At 35.3% G+C, this 18,985-nt stretch overlaps 2 protein-coding genes and 1 pseudogene across 4 annotated transcripts in view; 2 read left to right on the top strand and 1 right to left on the bottom strand.

Annotated features, from left to right (window-relative positions):
• The window catches only part of DNAH7 (dynein, axonemal, heavy chain 7), a 384,437-nt gene that overhangs the window by 190,941 nt on the left and 174,511 nt on the right, over window positions 1-18,985 (top strand). For both annotated transcript variants that reach the window (XM_011997181.1, XM_011997180.1), the window contains exons 25-30: window positions 324-492; window positions 4,916-5,018; window positions 5,139-5,266; window positions 11,933-12,145; window positions 14,656-14,754; window positions 17,211-17,459. In XM_011997181.1, the coding sequence (XP_011852571.1) occupies window positions 324-492; window positions 4,916-5,018; window positions 5,139-5,266; window positions 11,933-12,145; window positions 14,656-14,754; window positions 17,211-17,459 (961 nt within the window). The remainder of the gene's footprint in view (window positions 1-323; window positions 493-4,915; window positions 5,019-5,138; window positions 5,267-11,932; window positions 12,146-14,655; window positions 14,755-17,210; window positions 17,460-18,985) is intronic.
• On the bottom strand, window positions 520-1,042 carry LOC105551778 (60S ribosomal protein L26-like). The gene has a single exon (XM_011997179.1). It carries the CDS (start codon window positions 1,007-1,009, stop codon window positions 572-574), a length of 438 nt encoding a protein of 145 aa, XP_011852569.1. The 5' UTR covers window positions 1,010-1,042; the 3' UTR covers window positions 520-571.
• On the top strand, window positions 2,092-2,866 carry LOC105551779 (annotated as a pseudogene). Its single transcript, XR_001007898.1, has one exon. The product of XR_001007898.1 is annotated as an anaphase-promoting complex subunit 15 pseudogene (transcript).

The following is an 18,985-nucleotide window of genomic DNA, read 5'->3' as shown; positions in this document are numbered from 1 at the left end:
TCTTTTCTGTAATATTTCCATGTGCTTATAGTTGGAGAATTGGGGGATTCAAGGTCAGCTGAATTCTCGTGTTGGCCAGAAGTCAACATTAAATTTCAAAAGTGAATTTGTTCTCAATGTGGCATATATGTAGCTATTCAGAAATAAAATATAATAACAGACAAAGTAATGAACTATGAGAGATTTTCAGAGGTTACTGGGAAGGAAGAAATCAAAGAGGAAGTTGGAGGTTTGGTTCTCAATGTAACCTTTTTCTCTTCTTGGCATGTGCATGGAAAAAAATCACATTATTCTACAAAGAATGTCTATTTCATATGTTTCAGAACCTTATTTGGAGCCCTTCATTTGCACCTTGGAGGAGCACCTGAGGGTCCAGCTGGCACTGGGAAGACTGAAACTACCAAGGATTTGGCAAAAGCTGTAGCCAAACAATGTGTTGTTTTCAACTGCTCTGATGGGTTGGATTATTTGGCTTTGGGAAAATTCTTTAAGGTTTGAATTAACTCCTCAGTTCTTTTTTTTTTTTTTTCTTTGTTTCAAGTTTTAATCAAAGCTTTTATATAAGATTACTTTATTCCTGCATCTTCTCAATTGTTTCTTCCTTGTATTTGCCCTTTTCCTTTCCTACTTGGCGAGATTTGGCTTTCCGTTCAAGGATCTTTTTGCGGTCTTTATGCAGTTTTAGCCTAGTGATAACCACCTTGCTGGGGTGAATGCCTGCGTGGACAGTTGTGCCATTAGCCTTTTCCCGCTGCACCCGTTCAATGTTGATAACATTCTTCTTCCTGTAAACCTGGACTACTTTGCCAATTTGCTGACCTTTATAGTGTCCTCGTACAACCTGAACTTCATCATCCTTTCGGATGGGCATGGATCGCACATTGTACTTCTGTCTCAGCTCTTTGGAAAGAGGGGAAGACATAATCTTCCTGCGAATGTGGGAAGGTGCATTGAAATGCCTTTTGCGATTCTTGCTTCGGTTGGAAGTCACAAAGGGATTAAACTTCATTTTGGCCGCTCCCGCTTCGGTGATGGCCGCAAAAGGGAACTCCTCATTTCTTTACAACAGGATAACTGATCAGAGATGGCTATTTATGATGCAACATAATTGAATACAAGTAAAAGGTTTACTGTAACTTAAGTAAAAGTAAAAATTGAAGCACTATCTCAATAATTCTTAAAGGAAGTAAGGTTATAGCCAAACCCTATTTGCAGAGAAGCTCTACTTCCCTCTCCAGTCCCTACTGTAACAAATCATTATTACTGGTTGGAGTAAGTGGTGTCCCTTAAATACATTGGAGCAGATAAGAGTTTGAGAATGATTGCATCGTGTAAAGGTTGTGGGATTCTAAAGACATCTTTAACCTGTCGATCTTGTTATTGAGACGTTATTTAGAGTCAGTAATTTACTTTTATAGACATATTCTAATCAATCATTTCAGTGAACTTGAAATCTTAAGTTTTATTATTTGTTTTTCTTTTTAAAAATTTATTTTTATTTATGCATTATAGATGTACATATTTTCAGGTTACATGTGATAATTTAATAATTTATAAAGATCAAATCAGTGTATTACTTTTTTTTAATTCTAAGTTAGATTCTTACTCTTGTCAGTCCATGAGCTTCAAAAGGTGGAATTAGAGATACCAAGTCCCTGCCTATAAACCTGTAAACATCTGATCATTTCAGCAGCTTGTGGCTATAGCCTGTCATTCCTTAAAATGTTAGGTGACACAACTGAACACAAAATGATCCATTGGAAATTATATATTTATTTATATTTTTCTGTAATTTTTCAAAGCACATTTTATTTTATTTTTATTTCCAATTTTTATTTTAGATTCCAGGGGTACAGGTGCAGGTTTGTTACATGGGCAGATTGTGTGTTGCGAGAGTTTATCTGGTGTGCAGATAATTTTGTCACCCAGATAATCATCATAATAGCCAATAGGTAGTTTTTCAATCCTCACCCTCCTCCCACCCTCCACCCTCAAATGGGACCCAGTGTCCATTGTTCTTTTCTTTGCGTCCATGTATATGCAAAGCACATTTTAAAGATTCTGGAGGGGTTCTTCCACTCAGGCTGAGTGAAGCGCTTCCGGGTCACCGCCGGCTGCAGCCTCCCGGCGCGATGAAGACATTGAGGCCCAGAGAGGTTAAGTGACTCAGCCAAGGTCAAACAGCTATCTAGGAGCCATGTCCACTTTGTTCCCCTCACTCTTCCCTCATGTGACTGAGACACTGTGGTTTAATCTGGATCGACCCTGTGTGGAAGAGACAGAGCTGCAGCAGCAGGAACAGCAGCATCAGGCCTGGCTCCAAAGCATGGCAGAGAAAGACAACAACCTGGTTCCTCTTGGCAAGCCAGCCTCAGAGCACTATGATGACGAGGAAGAAGAGGATGATGAAGACGATGAGGATAGTGAAGAGGACTCAGAGGATGATGAGGACATGCAGGACATGGACGAGATGAATGACTACAATGAGTGGCCTGATGACGGAGAGGTCAATGAGGTGGACATGGAAGGCAACGAGCAGGATCAGGACCAGTGGATGATCTAGGTAGACAAGGCAGGGTGGACTCAGAGAGATTCCAGGCCAGCCCGAACTACCCTGCATCCCAACCCCCACCCCTGCCCACAGAACCAGCTGATGGCCCCAGTGCCTGAAAGTGCCCTTGGGCACCTCCTTAGCTGCTGCCAGAATCTGGTCTCCTTGGCCCCTCCCAGGCCATTGGTCTGCACTTGAAATCCCCAGGGCCTGAGCCCCACTCCACCTTCCTGGCCAGTACCTCACCCCTTGATTGGCTGGTCTGGTCTCTTTCTAAGTTTCTTTAATAAAGACAAAGGAGTGATTTTCCAAAAATAAATAAATAAATAAAATAAAGATTCTGGAATATTTACTTTTCCAAATTTTCTCCAGAAAAAGTCAACTTTAAAAAAGATTTAAAAACTAGCAAAATAGAATATACCACCCCTAACTCATGCTGTAAACTGTTCCTGGCTAGAATATGACTGATCTGGAGTTTGATTATTCTACATTTGTGATACTGAAACAATTAGAATTAGAACGTTTAAAAGCTCAAAATTGTAATTAATAAAATATCAAGAAAACATTTAAATGACCAACTAACATTTTAATTCATTCTTTGTAATGATTTACACCTTCGTTGAAATGAGCACTATTCCCAATAGCAAAGATACGGAATCAAACTAAGTGTCCTTCAGTGGAGAAATGGATAAAGAAAATGGATTACATCTATACAATGAAATACTATTCAGCCATAAAAAATAATGAAATCATGTCTTTTGCAGCAACCTGGATGGAACTAGAAGTCATTATCTTAAATGAAACAAGCCAGGCACAGAAAGTCAAATATCCCATGTTCTCACTCGTAAGTGGGTGCTAAGAAATCTGAACACATGGCTGTGTAGAGAGTAGAATGATAGAAATTGAAGGATGAGAAGGTGGGAGAGGTGTGTGATGAGAGATTACTTCATAGATGCAGTGTATGTTATACACGTGATGGATACCATAAAATGGTATGGAAAGCAAAATGGTATGATGCCAGTGTATGTTATTCAAGTGATGGATACCAGATTGCATAGTGACTTAGTCGCTATGCAATCTATGCATGTAACAAAATCGCACACATACTCCATAAATTTGTACAAATAAAAATAGATATATAAAAGAAAAAATAACAAAACTAAAGAATTCTACATGCAATTTGAATAGCCATTGCATTCTTAAATGTCTAAAGAAATGTTGGTGCATATTGCTCAGTTTTTGAATCTATGTAATGACTATCTTAATTATTTTATTTAGAGTCATAAACTTATTAATATTAAATTTGCTTATTTGTAAGTATTTGTAAATAGCTTCTTTGTGTTGGGATTGTGCTGGATAATGGGGGTAGAATATTAGAAAGGCATGATTTTTATTATCAAGACTCTCAAAATTTATATAACGCTTGAATATGACTTCCAAAGCATTCTATTCTCTGTGATTTGTTGTCATGCATAAGAGGTCAAAGTCATTTATAGAGTCTTCTCCAACTAATGAGAATGTACTATTCTTTGACATGCATAGAAGTCGTGTACAATCCGGTGTGGTTCAGAAGAATGAAATGTGTAAAAATCCAAGGTCAGCTGCTATAATCTGTGTGGCTTTGTGCTAATTATTTAACATCTCATATGGTATAGCCTTAAAAGTGTCCTTGCATAAAAGATACAAACAAAGTGCTATGAGTCACGGTTGGCACATACAATGTACTTGATGTAACACATGCACGTGTGTGCTTGCGTGCACACACACAAAATCTATAAAATATATGTTCAGTACATATTTGTTGAATCGTTTGATGTTTTTAAAAGTAAATCTGAATTCAGATGAAACTACTTATGCTTGGTTTTCCAGTTTTTCCTTATGATAAAATAGTACATATCTGTGAGGTAGCTGTGGGTTAGGACTGTCAACCAGGGCCTTAAACTATGGTAGTTGGCTATTAAGGTGCTCAAACCACAAGGCAGTCTCATTCGCAACAGAAGTCATCTTATTTAAATGGTTATTATAACCTATGCTATAAAATCCATGTGGAGTAAGCAAATAAAATCAACTTGTAAATAAAAAGCAGGAAAGGCTTTGAGATTATAGGTGTATGTCTAAATGCTAAAAAAAAATGCAGAAAGGAGAAAAATGTTAATTGGAAAATTTTCCAATTGATCAAACTCTTTTATTCATGCAGTATAATGAATTGGTAATGAAAAAATCAGCTGTCTTTAAAGATAAAGGCGAATAAGCAATTTCCTTGACAGGATATTAAATCCTAGAAAAGATCAGGTGAAAATACAACATTTCAATGAAATATTGAATCAGATAAAGTCAAAAATTTTCATTACTCTTTTCTCATAGGGACTGTTATCGTGTGGAGCCTGGGCTTGCTTTGATGAGTTTAACAGAATTGATTTGGAAGTACTCTCTGTGGTTGCTCAACAAATTCTTACTATCCAAAGAGGTAATGGACTAGTTTGTCTTTGCATTATGTGAAAATAAAAGAAATATGAGAGGTAATGAATGGCACAGCTCATGTTTATATGTGGTGTTACTAAGTCCTTTAATTCCTGATTACCTACAGGTATTAATGCAGGTACTGATATACTGATGTTTGAAGGAACTGAACTAAAACTTGACCCCACATGTGCTGTCTTTATAACAATGAACCCTGGGTATGCTGGGCGATCAGAACTGCCAGATAACCTGAAGGTATGGAAGGAGTTACTATATAATCTGTTTCTTCTCTATAATTTACAAAGTTAGTGTATGAAAAGGGCCGGGTGTGGTGGCTCACGCCTATCATCCTAGCACTTTGGGAGGATGAGGTGGTGGGAGGCTCACTTGAGCTCAGGTGTTTCAGACCAGCCTGGGCATAGTGAGACTTTGTCTCTTAAAAATAAAATAAAATAAAATATTTTAAAAGTGTGTGTGTGTGTCTGTGTTTGTGTGTGTGTGAAAAGAAAGAATATGCTATCCTCGAGTTTATGTAAAATATTTTGTTTTAGTTATAATATTTTAGAAAATTGTTTTAGAAAGCGATTTTTAAAGCTTTGAGCATCTTTACAGAGTAAATATCCACACCAGGAACAATTCCCAAAATATTTATTTTTAAAATAGTGCTAACTGTGAAAAACTACAAAATATAGAAAACTACTAATGGGGTACCCATTCTACTGCTTACTATATATTGTGTCCCCCTAATTTAAATGCCTTTTTACAATGCTGGAAGCACACTATTGTGTATGCTGGGTGGGTTTTTTTCATGTTAATATTATAACATGAACATGTTCCCATCTTTATAAGCATAATTCAAACTATTAATACATTTACCGAACTGTAGCTTACTTTTGGACATTCAGTTTGCTTTCAGTTTTCCTGCGTTATAAATAATATCACGATGAGTAGTTTTTACTAAAGGCTTTTCTCTATTTTGAAATATTTCTTTAGATGGAGTCATAGGACCAAGGTATTTGCTGCTAAATTGTACTTCAAGACAGGTTGAAGTGATTTTCATCCCGTATCAATTCTCAATTTTCATTGACACCCAGCATTAATTTTTTAATGAAAAAGAACAAAACACTTTCTTGAATTGACCAGACTTAAAAAAAAAAAACAAACAGCATTTTATTTGATTATTAGTAAAATATTTTCCCCATATTTTGGTTAACAATTTTATATCCTTTTCTGATGAATTGCATATGTATGGCACATATACAGACAGCAGTGTTGAAGAATAATGCAATAGTAATTGTGGATCCAAAACCAGATCTCCTGACTATATCCTATATTACTTCCACACTTCACATGCTTAGACTGACAACTTCCCAGACTAAATGAGCAGTTTTTCTTTTCCACCAGAAAGACTTGATATGACTAATTGCTGCCAAGTGTTTTTGTATTTCCATTTCATGCCCCTTTATATGTTAAGTCTTATGTTTTAGTATTTTGCCTCAGTGAAGGAAGGCATGATTAACAAATGAAAAACGGCAAATCCTCTTCTATCTAGGAAGCATTTTACAAGTTTTATTTGGCATTTTCTTTTGGAAAGGTTTTTGTTGTTGTTGCAGTTCTTTTATTTGTTCACTATGTTGCTCTTTTATTTGGTAGGATCAATCTGAATACATAAATTTGCAAAGGTAGGAAAAGCAAAAATCTCTGAGTAACTTGTTATAGAAAGCTGGGAGCCATTATTGGTTGAATTTGTTAATGCCCTCTGCAGACCTTTCCACAGTTTTATTTACTGTGCAGGTTGAAATAGTGCTAACATATTTACCTGGTAGTTCTCGGGGATAATGTATTTTCCTTCTACATGAGGCCAAAAGCTGTTCTCAATTCTGATAGCTTCTCCTATTGTGCAGCCTTGTTGGTTCAAGCTTCTACAGTGCATCTGTTTTCAAGTATATATGGAAATACCAAATACCTAACAAGTCTGAAATGAAAGAGTTGCATATTCCTTAAAAAATAATAAAAGCCTGATGGGGCCCAGAAAGTATCATTACCAGTCTTCAGAATCATTCTCAAAAACTCCATCTTCTTCACCTGGTGGTTCAGTCAGTCACCAAGCCCAGGGTTTCCATTTCACACAACTCCTACAATCCCTGCTGCACCGACCTGGTCCCCTTGCCACACCTTGCTGCTCCCTGCCTTCTTTCTTCTCCCATGTGTCTCATTGCAATAGTTGACTTGGCATCAATTTCTTCTCTATTGAAATTCACTCTAATGAATTCCCCATCACAGTGCTACCAGTGTTGTCTGTCAAAAGAAATCGAATCATATAATCTTCAACTTTAAAAAACTTCTGGGCTCCTTTTTGTCTGTGGACTAAAGTTCAGATTTCTTAGTACAATCTATAAGAGCCTTGGCATGAGGACTCAGTTACATCTATCCTGCCATTTCCCTGCCTCTGTCTGTTGCACTGGGCCTCACTAGCCTCTGAAGATCCCTTGCCTTTCTACATGCTGTTTTCTCTCTCAAGTGCTCCGCTAGGCCGCCACTTTACTGTCTGACAAATTAATGCTCATCCTTTAAATTAGCAGTGAACACTAAATATATATACAATTCAGATCTGACCTTCTGGGTGAAGTCCCTGGACTTGGCTGAGGTTTATAGCTGAATCCTATAATGTGCATGTCCGTGGGTTCTTCAGGGACTCTTCCATTAGGAGGAGTCTACTTGTAATTCCTGAGGCTTGAGTGATGGATTCTGTTTCTCCAGTTGTCATTGCCTTATCTCTGCCTGGATCTCTGTGGTCGACTCCATGTAAACTTCACTGTTGGAGAGCTCTCACTCTGCCGGGAGGTATGTAGGGCAGGACTTACAGAGCTTCAGTGTGGGCCTTCTTTGTTGTGTACCACTCATAAATCCTTTTCCCAACAACCCCTGGGTATTAATCCTGCTACCACAGGTCACTATCCTTTTTCAGACAGGAGTCAGGCACCAGTCCATATCTCCCAAAATGCAGGAATATCTACCAAGCTCTCACAGAACTTGGGTGTAGTGAGGAGGGTTGTGGGAACTCAGAGCATAACGACAGCTCCCTTCAAAAGAAATATTTTCACAACTCCTTCCTCTCTCAAATATTTTGTCATCTACAAGTAGATGAGAGGGTTCGAGGTTGTAGACATTTCCTTTGTAAATTTTGTATGTTGAGAAGATCATACTCACTGTAGTAACTGATGTGTCATATCATGCGGAAAGAGTCCCATTTTGACATCCTGTTACATTTAGACAATCTGCATAATAAAGCAGTTTCTTAAATACATCTTCACTTTAGGGAAGCTATATTTTAGATTTAAACTATTCTGAAGAATCAGTAGTCAATGATCATTTTAGAATAGTTTGCTAGATCGCTTCTCGGCCTTTTGGCTAAGATCAAGTGTAGAATAGTTTGCTAGAAGCCACGGTAAAATAGACACATTCTAGATCTCCTAGTGTCACAAAGCCAATGAAGTGATACATAGCTTTTCAGAGTATATGTAGGATGAAACACTAATAGTATTGAGGAGAAAAAAACAAGGTACATCCTAAATCCTCCATTTCATTCAACTAAAATCAAGCTTGTTCCTGAACAGATCAAAATATTTTTAAAATCGATTTGCAATTTCTTAAAAATAAATGGTAAAAAGTTATTGCTTGAATTTTTTTCTATTGTACCAATATGTAGTCTTTTGAAAGCATGCTCCAGAAAGTATACATATTTCCTTATGTACTACCCTCCTTCTTCCACCAGTAGAGCAGAAGCAGTAGAACAGCTATTCTTGATCATTTGTTTTTGTTGAGATAAACATGAAGATTATGTTCACATCGATTACATGCACTGGAATTTACTCAAGTCTTGGCATGTTACCTGGATCTGTACCCTCTTTGTTTTCACACTCAACAAACTATGTCACTGGTTAAGCTAGAATCCAATTTAATTTTTTTAACAAAGCACTAAATTATCTTCAAGCTTACTGCTATTACCAACAGATTATTTCTGGTACATCCAAAATCAAACCACAGTATATCTGTGTGCTGCACAACCTGTTTGGGAATCACTGGTTTAGGCTTAAAAAATATTTCAATCAGGATGCTTTTCATTGTGTTAAGTATCATTGTTTAATCGTTGGTAGAGGACTCCTAATAAATGGAATATCATGATACCCCTTGACACTTCTTTACTTTGTTATGCCCAGATTGTTTGTTCCCCAAAGAAGACCACCAGAGTCCAGAGTCAAAGCCAAGCGGCAAGGATCTTTACTACAAGTTCGAACCTGGTCCCTCCATTCCACAATATACAAGAGGGCCCCGAACAATGCGAGCGTTTGCTTTTTATAGCCCGAGAGTTACAGGGGAACAAAGGAATTCTTTTGGTTCCCGAGCTTTCAGTAAAACCTTGAATGGCTGTCTCCTTATCGGAGACTTTCCAGGTGGTGTTTGTACTGGGCTCAGGGAGTTTGAGAGATATATGGCGATATGTGGTGGGATGGGAGGATGGGATGTGTTTGTACTGGGCTCAGGGAGTTTTAGAGATATATGGCGATGTGTGGTGGGATGGGAGGATGGGATGTGTTTGTACTGGGCTCAGGGAGTTTTAGCCCGGGGCTGAGGAATGTGCCCAGCTCCTTTCAACTTCACTTTATTTTTTGTTCTGCTAATTAGAAATATGTCTGCTTCATCATTTTCCACAACCATAAGACTAACAGTGCTAAGAGGTGAATAGGATATTTGTGAAGTAACTAGGGTGGTCAAAGGGAAACCTATAACACACAGTCCTGAATGTTGACCTCAAACTAGTAGTAATTTGGGCTATTGTAGAAAAACTTTATCACCCTAACCCTGTTGACTGGCTGACTGATTCGTTAATTCAGTCATTCTCTCTTTTATTCTTTAAAAAAGTCGTTGTTGAGAACCTACCCCTTAAAAGAGATACCAAGTGTATAGCAATTCTCGTGCTCTTTTTTTCCTCATGTGTGTAGTGGTTCGAACACTTGCTTAAGCATTTTCATTTCAAGTTATTTGCTCAAATTTTTAAAACATTTTATTCTTTCCATTCTTTAATGGTAACCTTATTGATAAAATAGCAGCACTATAGCCTCTAGCTAGTAATTAACACAACACATTAGAAGGATCTTACTTGATACAAATTTTCGAATTGTTCTCAACTTAGAAGAGTTATAACAGATCATTTAAGCAAGATGTTCTTATTTTCTTTCTACCTTGAGTTTTTGGTAATTCAACTAATTCCCAGAATGTATTTATGAACTGACTACGATTGTCATTCACTAGAATAACTTCTTTTTCCCTTAGAATATTATTGTTTTCCATATTTTGTACAAGCAAGTCATGTTTTAATACATAAGCTGTTGAAATGAGTCCTCATACTCACTAATATTCTACACCTAAATTCTTATGTATTCTTTTACTTACCATCATATAACATCATATAAGCTCAGTATTTTAAATACTGAGGTTCTGTTTACTTACCATCATATAACATCATATAATCTCAGTATTTTAAATATCATGAGAAAAAGTTATCTTTACAATTTGTAAAATTGTTTTATCTCTATTAATAATTATCTGTTACTTATTTCCAGTTTTCTTTCCTTTATTATGCTTGCTGAATGACTGACATTGTGACTTCAGATTCAAAAAAGTTTAAAATATCTCAAAATGGATCATTTATCTAACACTAACATAATCTGGTAAACCCTAGATTATACAATTAAGTAGATCCCCGTAGAGCCTTGCTTGAAGCCCACTTTCCCAACAGGGGGACACTCAGCAGCCCAGATGAGAAACCCAAATTTGAACATCCTGGGAGAGTCTGAGGTTCTGTAACATGTTGCTTCCCATGAAGAATATAATGTATTTGAAATTGAAATTGAACACTTAGGCGAAAGAGAATTGATACAAAAAGCTAATGATATATTTATTATATAACCACAACAGAAATTTGATTTTTTAAGTTGCTTTTTATCTATATGATTTGAACATTAAAATTTATTTTATTTTATATTTTTAGAAGCCAGGAATTTGTCTGTTTATTTGTTTACTTTTTAAACTTCCAGGTCAATGATGTTTTTATTGAGGTATGATTGACGAATAAACATCATACATATTTAAGGTATACAATGCAATGTTTTGCTATACATATACATTGTGTAACAATACCCCTAATCAAGCCAATCAACTTACCCACCACCTCATGTATATACTTTTTCTATTTTCTTTCTGTTAAGTAGATCTTAACATTTAAGGTCTGCTCTCTCAGCAAATTTCAAGACTACAATACATTATTATTAATGGATTATGAACATTAAAATGTAAAGCTATTGTAGAAAAGGTATAAAGTCATAACATTATGAAATAAAGAGCATGATTATCTTTACAGTGGTCTTTTTAATTTTGTAAACTCTTTACACATTTTTGCTTTTTAAAATTATTCTTAATTGACATATAATAATTGTGTATTTATTGAGTAGAGAGTGATATTTTGATGCATGTAAATGATGTGTAATGATCAAATCAGGGTATAGTGTATCTATCACCTCAAATATTTATTTCTTTGTGTTGGAAACATTCAAATTCTTCTCTTTTAGCTATTTAAAAATATAGAATAAATTATTTTTAACTATAATCACCCCACAGTGCTACAGTACACTAGAATTTATTTCCTTTATGTACCTGAAATTTTGCATTTGTTAACCAGCCTCTCCCTATTGCCCCACCTCACCTTTCCCAGCCTCTAGTTACCACTATTTTACTCTCTACTTTTAGGAGACAAACTTTGTTAGCTTCCACATATTAGTGAGAACATGTGGTATTTATCTTTCTGGGCCTAGCTTATTTTACGATGATCCTTTTAAAAGTAACTTTTCTACATACCCATAGGCTCTCTTTCGCACAGTAGCAATGATGGTGCCTGACTATGCCATGATTGCTGAAATAGTCCTGTACTCCTGTGGGTTTGTCACTGCTCGGCCACTGTCAGTAAAAATTGTGGCTACGTATCGCCTGTGTTCAGAACAGTTGTCATCTCAACATCACTACGACTATGGAATGAGAGCCGTGAAGTCAGTTCTTACTGCTGCTGGGAATCTGAAGGTAGAGAACACAAATATTTCTTACTTGTAAATTTCCTATTTGTAAATTTCCAGCCTAATGGATCTTCACAGAGTTCCAATAACTTGTTGGTTTCATTAATTGATTGACAAAAAATCAATTATTACACCAAAAATATATTATCTTGTACACATGAAAAAAGAAATTTTATAATGATTTGTAAAACCTTACACATGTAATTCTTAGTGATTTGAGTTCTGTTTCATGAATGAGATACCACCAAGGAATAAAATTGCTTACTCCTGAGAAATGTTTTGAATGCTCTCAGTCTATATAAATGTGTAAACAAATATAGCATTAAATGAAATATGTATAATAAATACACACAAAAGACTCTAAATATTGTCACTTACTATAATTACACAATTGCAGCCAACTGTGGACTAGCAGTAATAGATTTGCAGTATGATGTTTACCTTCAAAATAGTCTAAATTGTAACTGTAATATATGAAAGCCCAAATACTTTAAGCTTTGGTTGACTTTTCATTGAGAGTATACTGTAGAACCATGAAATATAACTGTACATTAGTTAGTTCTTTATGAAATCAAGATAGGCTTAGTTAATAGCAAAATGCAAAATGTGACCTTGGAGCTTCAAATTTTTCACATTCATGATTTGTAGAAGATACAGATTTTAAATTATATCCTATGTGATTAAGAACAATAGGATGCATTTTTATCTTCCATAATAACGTTATCAAGAATTCTGATGTAGAGTGGTGATATTCTATTTCACATTAGCCTGACATAACTTCAAGTCATTGTTTTTCGCAGTAAATAAAAGGGACTAGAGGCAACAATTTGTATTAAGTTGGCATGTCAGGATTAGATTGTGGTCAGATAATGGGAAGGATAATGCATTGTCCTAGTGTATGTCATCACTGAAATCTTGACTATGGAATTGAGCTATTAAAGTTATGCAGCAAAGGAATCCTGCAAATACATCCTATCATTCTTTTTCAAAGCTAATATAGACTTGTTGAATGTTTTGGCCTGAATATTTTGAAGCTTGTTTCTGTTATAGCAAGAAACAATTTAAGCATTTGCTTTAAAATAATAGCCTCTCAAAGAACAAAAGAGACTTCTGACACTTCATAATTTATGTACAGTTAGATTGATCCAAAAACAAAATCCAGATCAACAGGACATGCTCCGTCATTGGAGAACTCGAGACTCAGAGACTGACTCTGACTGCCAGCATCACACACTTTGTAAGGCTGCAGCTAATTAAGTAGCAACGTGGCATTTATTAGGCAGAGAGATTCTAGAGAAAAGGGAGAGGGTTCTGGAAAATTATATGCATGGTGGTAGGAGAAGCTTTGGAGTGAGATGTTGAATAATGTATTAAAGGTGGAAGAAATAATTCTGAGTTTGGATTTTTGTTAATTCATGTGAACATTACCATAGGTATGAGTAACACGTTCAGAGTTCAGCCAGATTTGTAGTAAACTTTGGGTACACCACAAATGTTTTGGAATCTAATGTGAGTTTTCTTAAACACACTTTATTAAACTAACTTAGCATGTGACACCAGCCCTCTCCACTCTCTCTGTGGAACTTGCTAACACGTGGCATTCTGGGCGTGCAGCCAGCAGCATCCCCTGCCCTTCCACTTCCGCTTCTGTCAGATGAGCTGCATTCCTTACTCAGAGCCGGTTTGCTTTTTCTTGAACCTTTTTGAAGCCACTTGGATACATTACTGTTACTATGTCATCTAACTGTGTGGTGGGAAAACTGATTATATATAAGCATAAAAAGAAGGAATTTTTTTTCTGTGAAAACTAAGTTCATATTTAAGAAAGATTCAATAAAGATAAAATGCTGAAATTTTGACTTTGAATAAGATGTTGATAAGAAATGTGTATAAAATTGAAGAAAAATTAAAAATGTATCAGGCTGATATACTTAAATTGTATTATAAGTATCTTTGAAGAGCAGTAACCTCTTTAAAAAACAAAAACAGAACACAGCAAGATAGAGCAGACGATGTGTTATTGATGTGGCTTTTGGAAAAAAAAAATGGTGCCTAACGCTATACTCAGAGAAAAGGACTTGGCATCAAAGTATGGGCAAATGAGTGAATGTTTATATGTTTTAAATTTAAATGCATCTTTTCAAAATGATTGCCCACTTTTAATAATTTTCATTTGACCAATATACTGCTAGTGGTGAATACATGTAGAGAACAAGCAAGCTCTACTCAATACAAGGGATGGCAGCTGCCAAACTATATTTAATTCATGTTAGTACCTCTTAGCATATCTGTGAAAAGGTAGTTAGTTTAACCTGGGTTTTTATTATAAACTAGTAAAAAAAAATACAACAAGTTTAAATGTCAGTTTCTAAAATGGATAACAATTCAATATAATGAAAGAAGAGCTGCATTTGTTTAAATTGAGTACAGGGTCTGTATGTTTGTGTGTATGTGAACATGAAGGGGTTGGGTGCTGTTAGCAGATGCAGATATCCTCATGAGTGTGTTTTTTTTTAGCTGAAATATCCAAATGAAAATGAAGAAATTTTGCTGCTTAGATCTATCATTGATGTAAATCTGCCAAAATTTTTATCCCATGATTTACCACTCTTTGAGGTAAGAACATTCATTATCCCAATGTATCAAAACTCATAATAATGTATTTATCACATGTCTAAGGTTGTGAAGCTCCCACTATGGAAAAAAATGACACAGTACAGAGAAACATAGATAATTCCATATTTTATTTGAAGTGTGTTTAGCTAACTTTGTCACTTTGAGAACTTTCAACAACTTGGGATTTTAAAATAGTATTTTTAAGTTTGTTACTGCAGAAAATAATGAGCACACGAAAGTTACAAAATATTTGCTTTACATTCCACTAGAATGTAGGCTCCGTAAAGAAAAATAATTGGTCTAACACACCACTGAATCCCTAGCACAGTATCAATAATAGTAAATGTTTTTTCAACTAATGACTGAAGAAATAAAATAGATAAATATGCTTAATTTCCTTAAAAGAATGAGATGACTTTTATGAAATTGTTTTTCATGATAAGAACTAAGCTTAATAATCTTGTTATAATTTAAGATTGTGAGTAATTGAGAGGAAGTATTAGAATAATGATTAAAGTTTTCATAATATCCTTTGGTGTCATTCTTTTCCTCTTCTCCATACCAAGTAGAAGAACTCAGAGGGGTAGTGAGCTCCTCCTAAATGTTAGATGTTGGACTAACTTGCACTGTCTTGGAATTCAGGCAGTTAGCTAGCAGTATGTTACATATTTCCAGATACAGGAATCTAGTTTCATTCTTCTGCATATACTTATCCAGTTTTCCTAGCACTGAAGATACTGTTATGTCATGGGGAAGGGGAGAAGATATGCTGTTGCTAGTACTGGCCAGTGTCATTAGCTACTGATGGCAACCATGCATGTCTCATCATTCTGAAAAGAGCTTTACTTAGTATTTAGAGTTGACATGCAAATACATTATGGAGCAAATCAACAAGCGAAGAGTTCAGATTTTCTCACTAAAGTTTTCCCTCAATTTGTTTAGTACTAGTGCACTGTACAGATTTTCCAGGAGTAAAAGCTATGTTTATTTTCAGAATATGGATATATACCTCACTAGATGTATTGTCATGCAGTTGTATATTCATTCAGCAAATATTTATTAAGCAGTGTTTCTCAAGTGGCGGTGAGGAGTGAAGTCAACTTGCTTCTACGCTGCCATTTTTGAACTAGAAGTCAGGAGTCCAACTTTTTAACTTAAAAATAACATGAAACTAAATGTAAAACCTCAAGCTCTAAAATTTCCAGCAGAAAACCTTTGTGACTTTGTGTTAGACAAAGATTACTTAAGTACAATACCAACAACACAATCCATAAAAGAATATATTGACAAAATGGAAAAAAAAAAAAAACTTTGAAAGACACATAAGAAAATGAAAGACAAGCTGCAGATCAGGAAAAATATAAACATCTGGCCTAAGCACAGGTAAAGAAGTTACTCACTGGAAAACACAAATTGAAACCGTAACAAAATATCACTACACAGCATGGTTAAAATTTAAGACGGATCATACCTAATATTGGAACTCATACATGACTGGAGGAACATGACATAGTACAACCACTTTAGAAAACAGTTAAGCAGTTTCTTAAAATGTTCAACACCTATCCACCATATTCAGGTATTCCATGTCTCAGTATTCGCCCAAGGGAAATGAAAGCATTTGTTCATACAAAGTCATACACAAATGTTTGTAGTCACTTTATTTGTAATAGCCTAAAAGTGGAACAATGAAAATGTGTGTCAATAAGTGAATGGATTTAAAAACTGTAGCACTTTGTTGCAATGAAATATCACTCAGCAAAAAAAAAAAAAAAAAGAATAAACTATTGATACCTGCTGTGACATGTATGAATCTCAAAATATTTGTGCCATGTGAAAGAAGCCAGAAGGAAAAAGTAGTATGCATGTGGTCTAATTTCATTTATATTAAAGTCTAGACAATGCAAATAAAAACAGTAACCAAAAACAGATCAGTGGCAATCTGGGGATGGGGGTAGGAGGCAACAAGGAGAGGAGGGAAGGAGGATTACAAAAGATTACAGGAAACTTTTGGGGAGTGATGGATATGTTAATTATCTTAGTTATTTATTTTGACAGTTTTACTTATGAAATTTTATACTTTAAAATACTGCCACCTATAGTCCCAGCTACCCAGGAGGCTGACGTGGGATGTGGTTTGAGCGTGGGAGGTGGAGGCTGCAGTGAGCCATGATCGTGCCACTGCACTCCAGCCTGGGCGACAGAGCCAGACCCTGTCTCAAACAAACGAAACCAAAACAAAAACTGTTCGCAAAACAAACATCTAAGGATCACAATTTAAAAATTAAAAAAAAAAAAGAAAAAAATACAGGTTTGTGTATGTGAACTATTCCTCTATACAGCTGTTAAAAAAATTGTTGCACTATTATTATCTAATGGCCCTATTTCCATCAATACAAAATATGTGTACTTAATATAAATATAAAATGTAAATCCTTGAAATCATCTATCATCAGGGAATTACTTCGGATTTGTTTCCTGGGGTAAAATTACCAAAACCAGATTATAATGATTTGCTGGCAGCTATCAAAGACAATTGTGCCTCCATGAATTTGCAAATGACCACATTCTTTTCCGAGAAGATTCTTCAAGTATATGAAATGATGATTGTGCGTCATGGTTTCATGATTGTTGGAGAACCATTTGGAGGAAAAACTAGTGCATACCGCGTCTTAGCTGGAGCACTAAATGATATATGTGAAAAGGTAAGTATATTATTAATGCATTAATTTATTTATAATTGACTTTGTGCAAGGCAGAATGTACCATTATTTTAAAAGATGCTTTCAATGTGGCAACTTAAAATCGTGAGAAAAATGAGTCAAAGAGAAAATAAAGTTTTAGAAAAGTAAAATGAAGCAAATAGGAAGTTCATATGAAGGGTATGCCACAAACTTGCTTTCAACCTTTTATTTCTTTTTTTAAAAAATTATTAAAGTAATACATGTCTCTTGTAGAAAAAAAGTCTGAAAACAGAAAAATTTGAAGGTTTTCCTGTAATACTTTCAGAGGAGTCTTTTTTATTTTCTAGATAGATTTGTAATGCAAGCTTCTGTTATTGGCTGCTAGTGGTATTGAACTGAAATGTGTGTGTGTGCATATATGCACACATATATAATGACTCATTCAGAATTCTTATACACATCACATTTTGATTGACTTTGAAATGCTGAAGGAATGGGGCTGTTTTAAATTCTTCAACTAATATTGTATTTTTGTTTACCTCTCCTTATAGATATTTCAAATAGTTTTCACTTTATAAATTTCAGTGTTCATATCCTGTATGAGATTTGTGATGATTGTATCTTTACTTGAGGAGTCTCCCCTTCAATCAATATAAAATTACTTACTTTTCTGTTATTTGTTGTGATCTACTTTGTCTAATTTCAATATTGCTACCCCTACTTTCTCCCTGCATGTATATTTGCCCATGTCATTAATTATATCCTTGGGTGTCACTGTGATTTACTTTCTATAGAGAATAAATAGCTTGATTTTTGTTTTCTGCAGGTCTGTGGTCTTTATCTTTTCAAACATAAGTTTAAAATCATTTGTATTGATTGTCCAGACTGATATGCTACTTATTCCTGTCATCTGTTTCTTCTGCTTTTACACTTCCATGCTATTTTGTTTCTTTACTTCCCTTCTCTTTTTTCTTCCAGTTTTTCACTTCTTACCTGTCTTCTGCATTCTTTATCTTGTTTATTGCTCATTTGTATTTTTCCTGTTTTGTTATTTTATTGTCATAGGAACTGATCTTTTATATGTGTACATATATAAAATAAAGTCTCCAAAAGAACCCAACAAGTCACTGCTCAGAGTAGGAGATGAAGATGTGAGCATGTATTCTGGTCCACTTGTAACGTCTAAATGGCTCATTTTCAGGGAATTCTAAGGGTGACATTGTGATTATGTCATAGGGCAGTCTTCCTTAGCCACCATAAGCAAGCTATAGCTTCACACTAGCCTTGCTCCGTTTAGGATAAAAACTTTTCTTTGGTGACAGCAACTTTGTTCTGATTAAGAAGATAATAGAGATTTCCTATACTTCTTAATTTAGGAAGATACATTGTTATCACCTTCCTGAGTACACAAAAGAAAGCAAAGATATTGAACTTGTTTTATTGTTTTAAGATAACTATTCTGGGCCAGGCGCAGTGGCTCACGCCTGTAATCCCAGCAGTTTGGGAGGCTGAGGTGGGCGGATCACAAGGTCAGGAGATTGAGACCA

This window comes from Mandrillus leucophaeus, unplaced genomic scaffold, assembly GCF_000951045.1.
Source record: "Mandrillus leucophaeus isolate KB7577 unplaced genomic scaffold, Mleu.le_1.0 Scaffold532, whole genome shotgun sequence".
Taxonomy (NCBI): domain Eukaryota; kingdom Metazoa; phylum Chordata; class Mammalia; order Primates; family Cercopithecidae; genus Mandrillus; species Mandrillus leucophaeus.
This window is presented reverse-complemented; position numbering and strand designations above follow the sequence as displayed.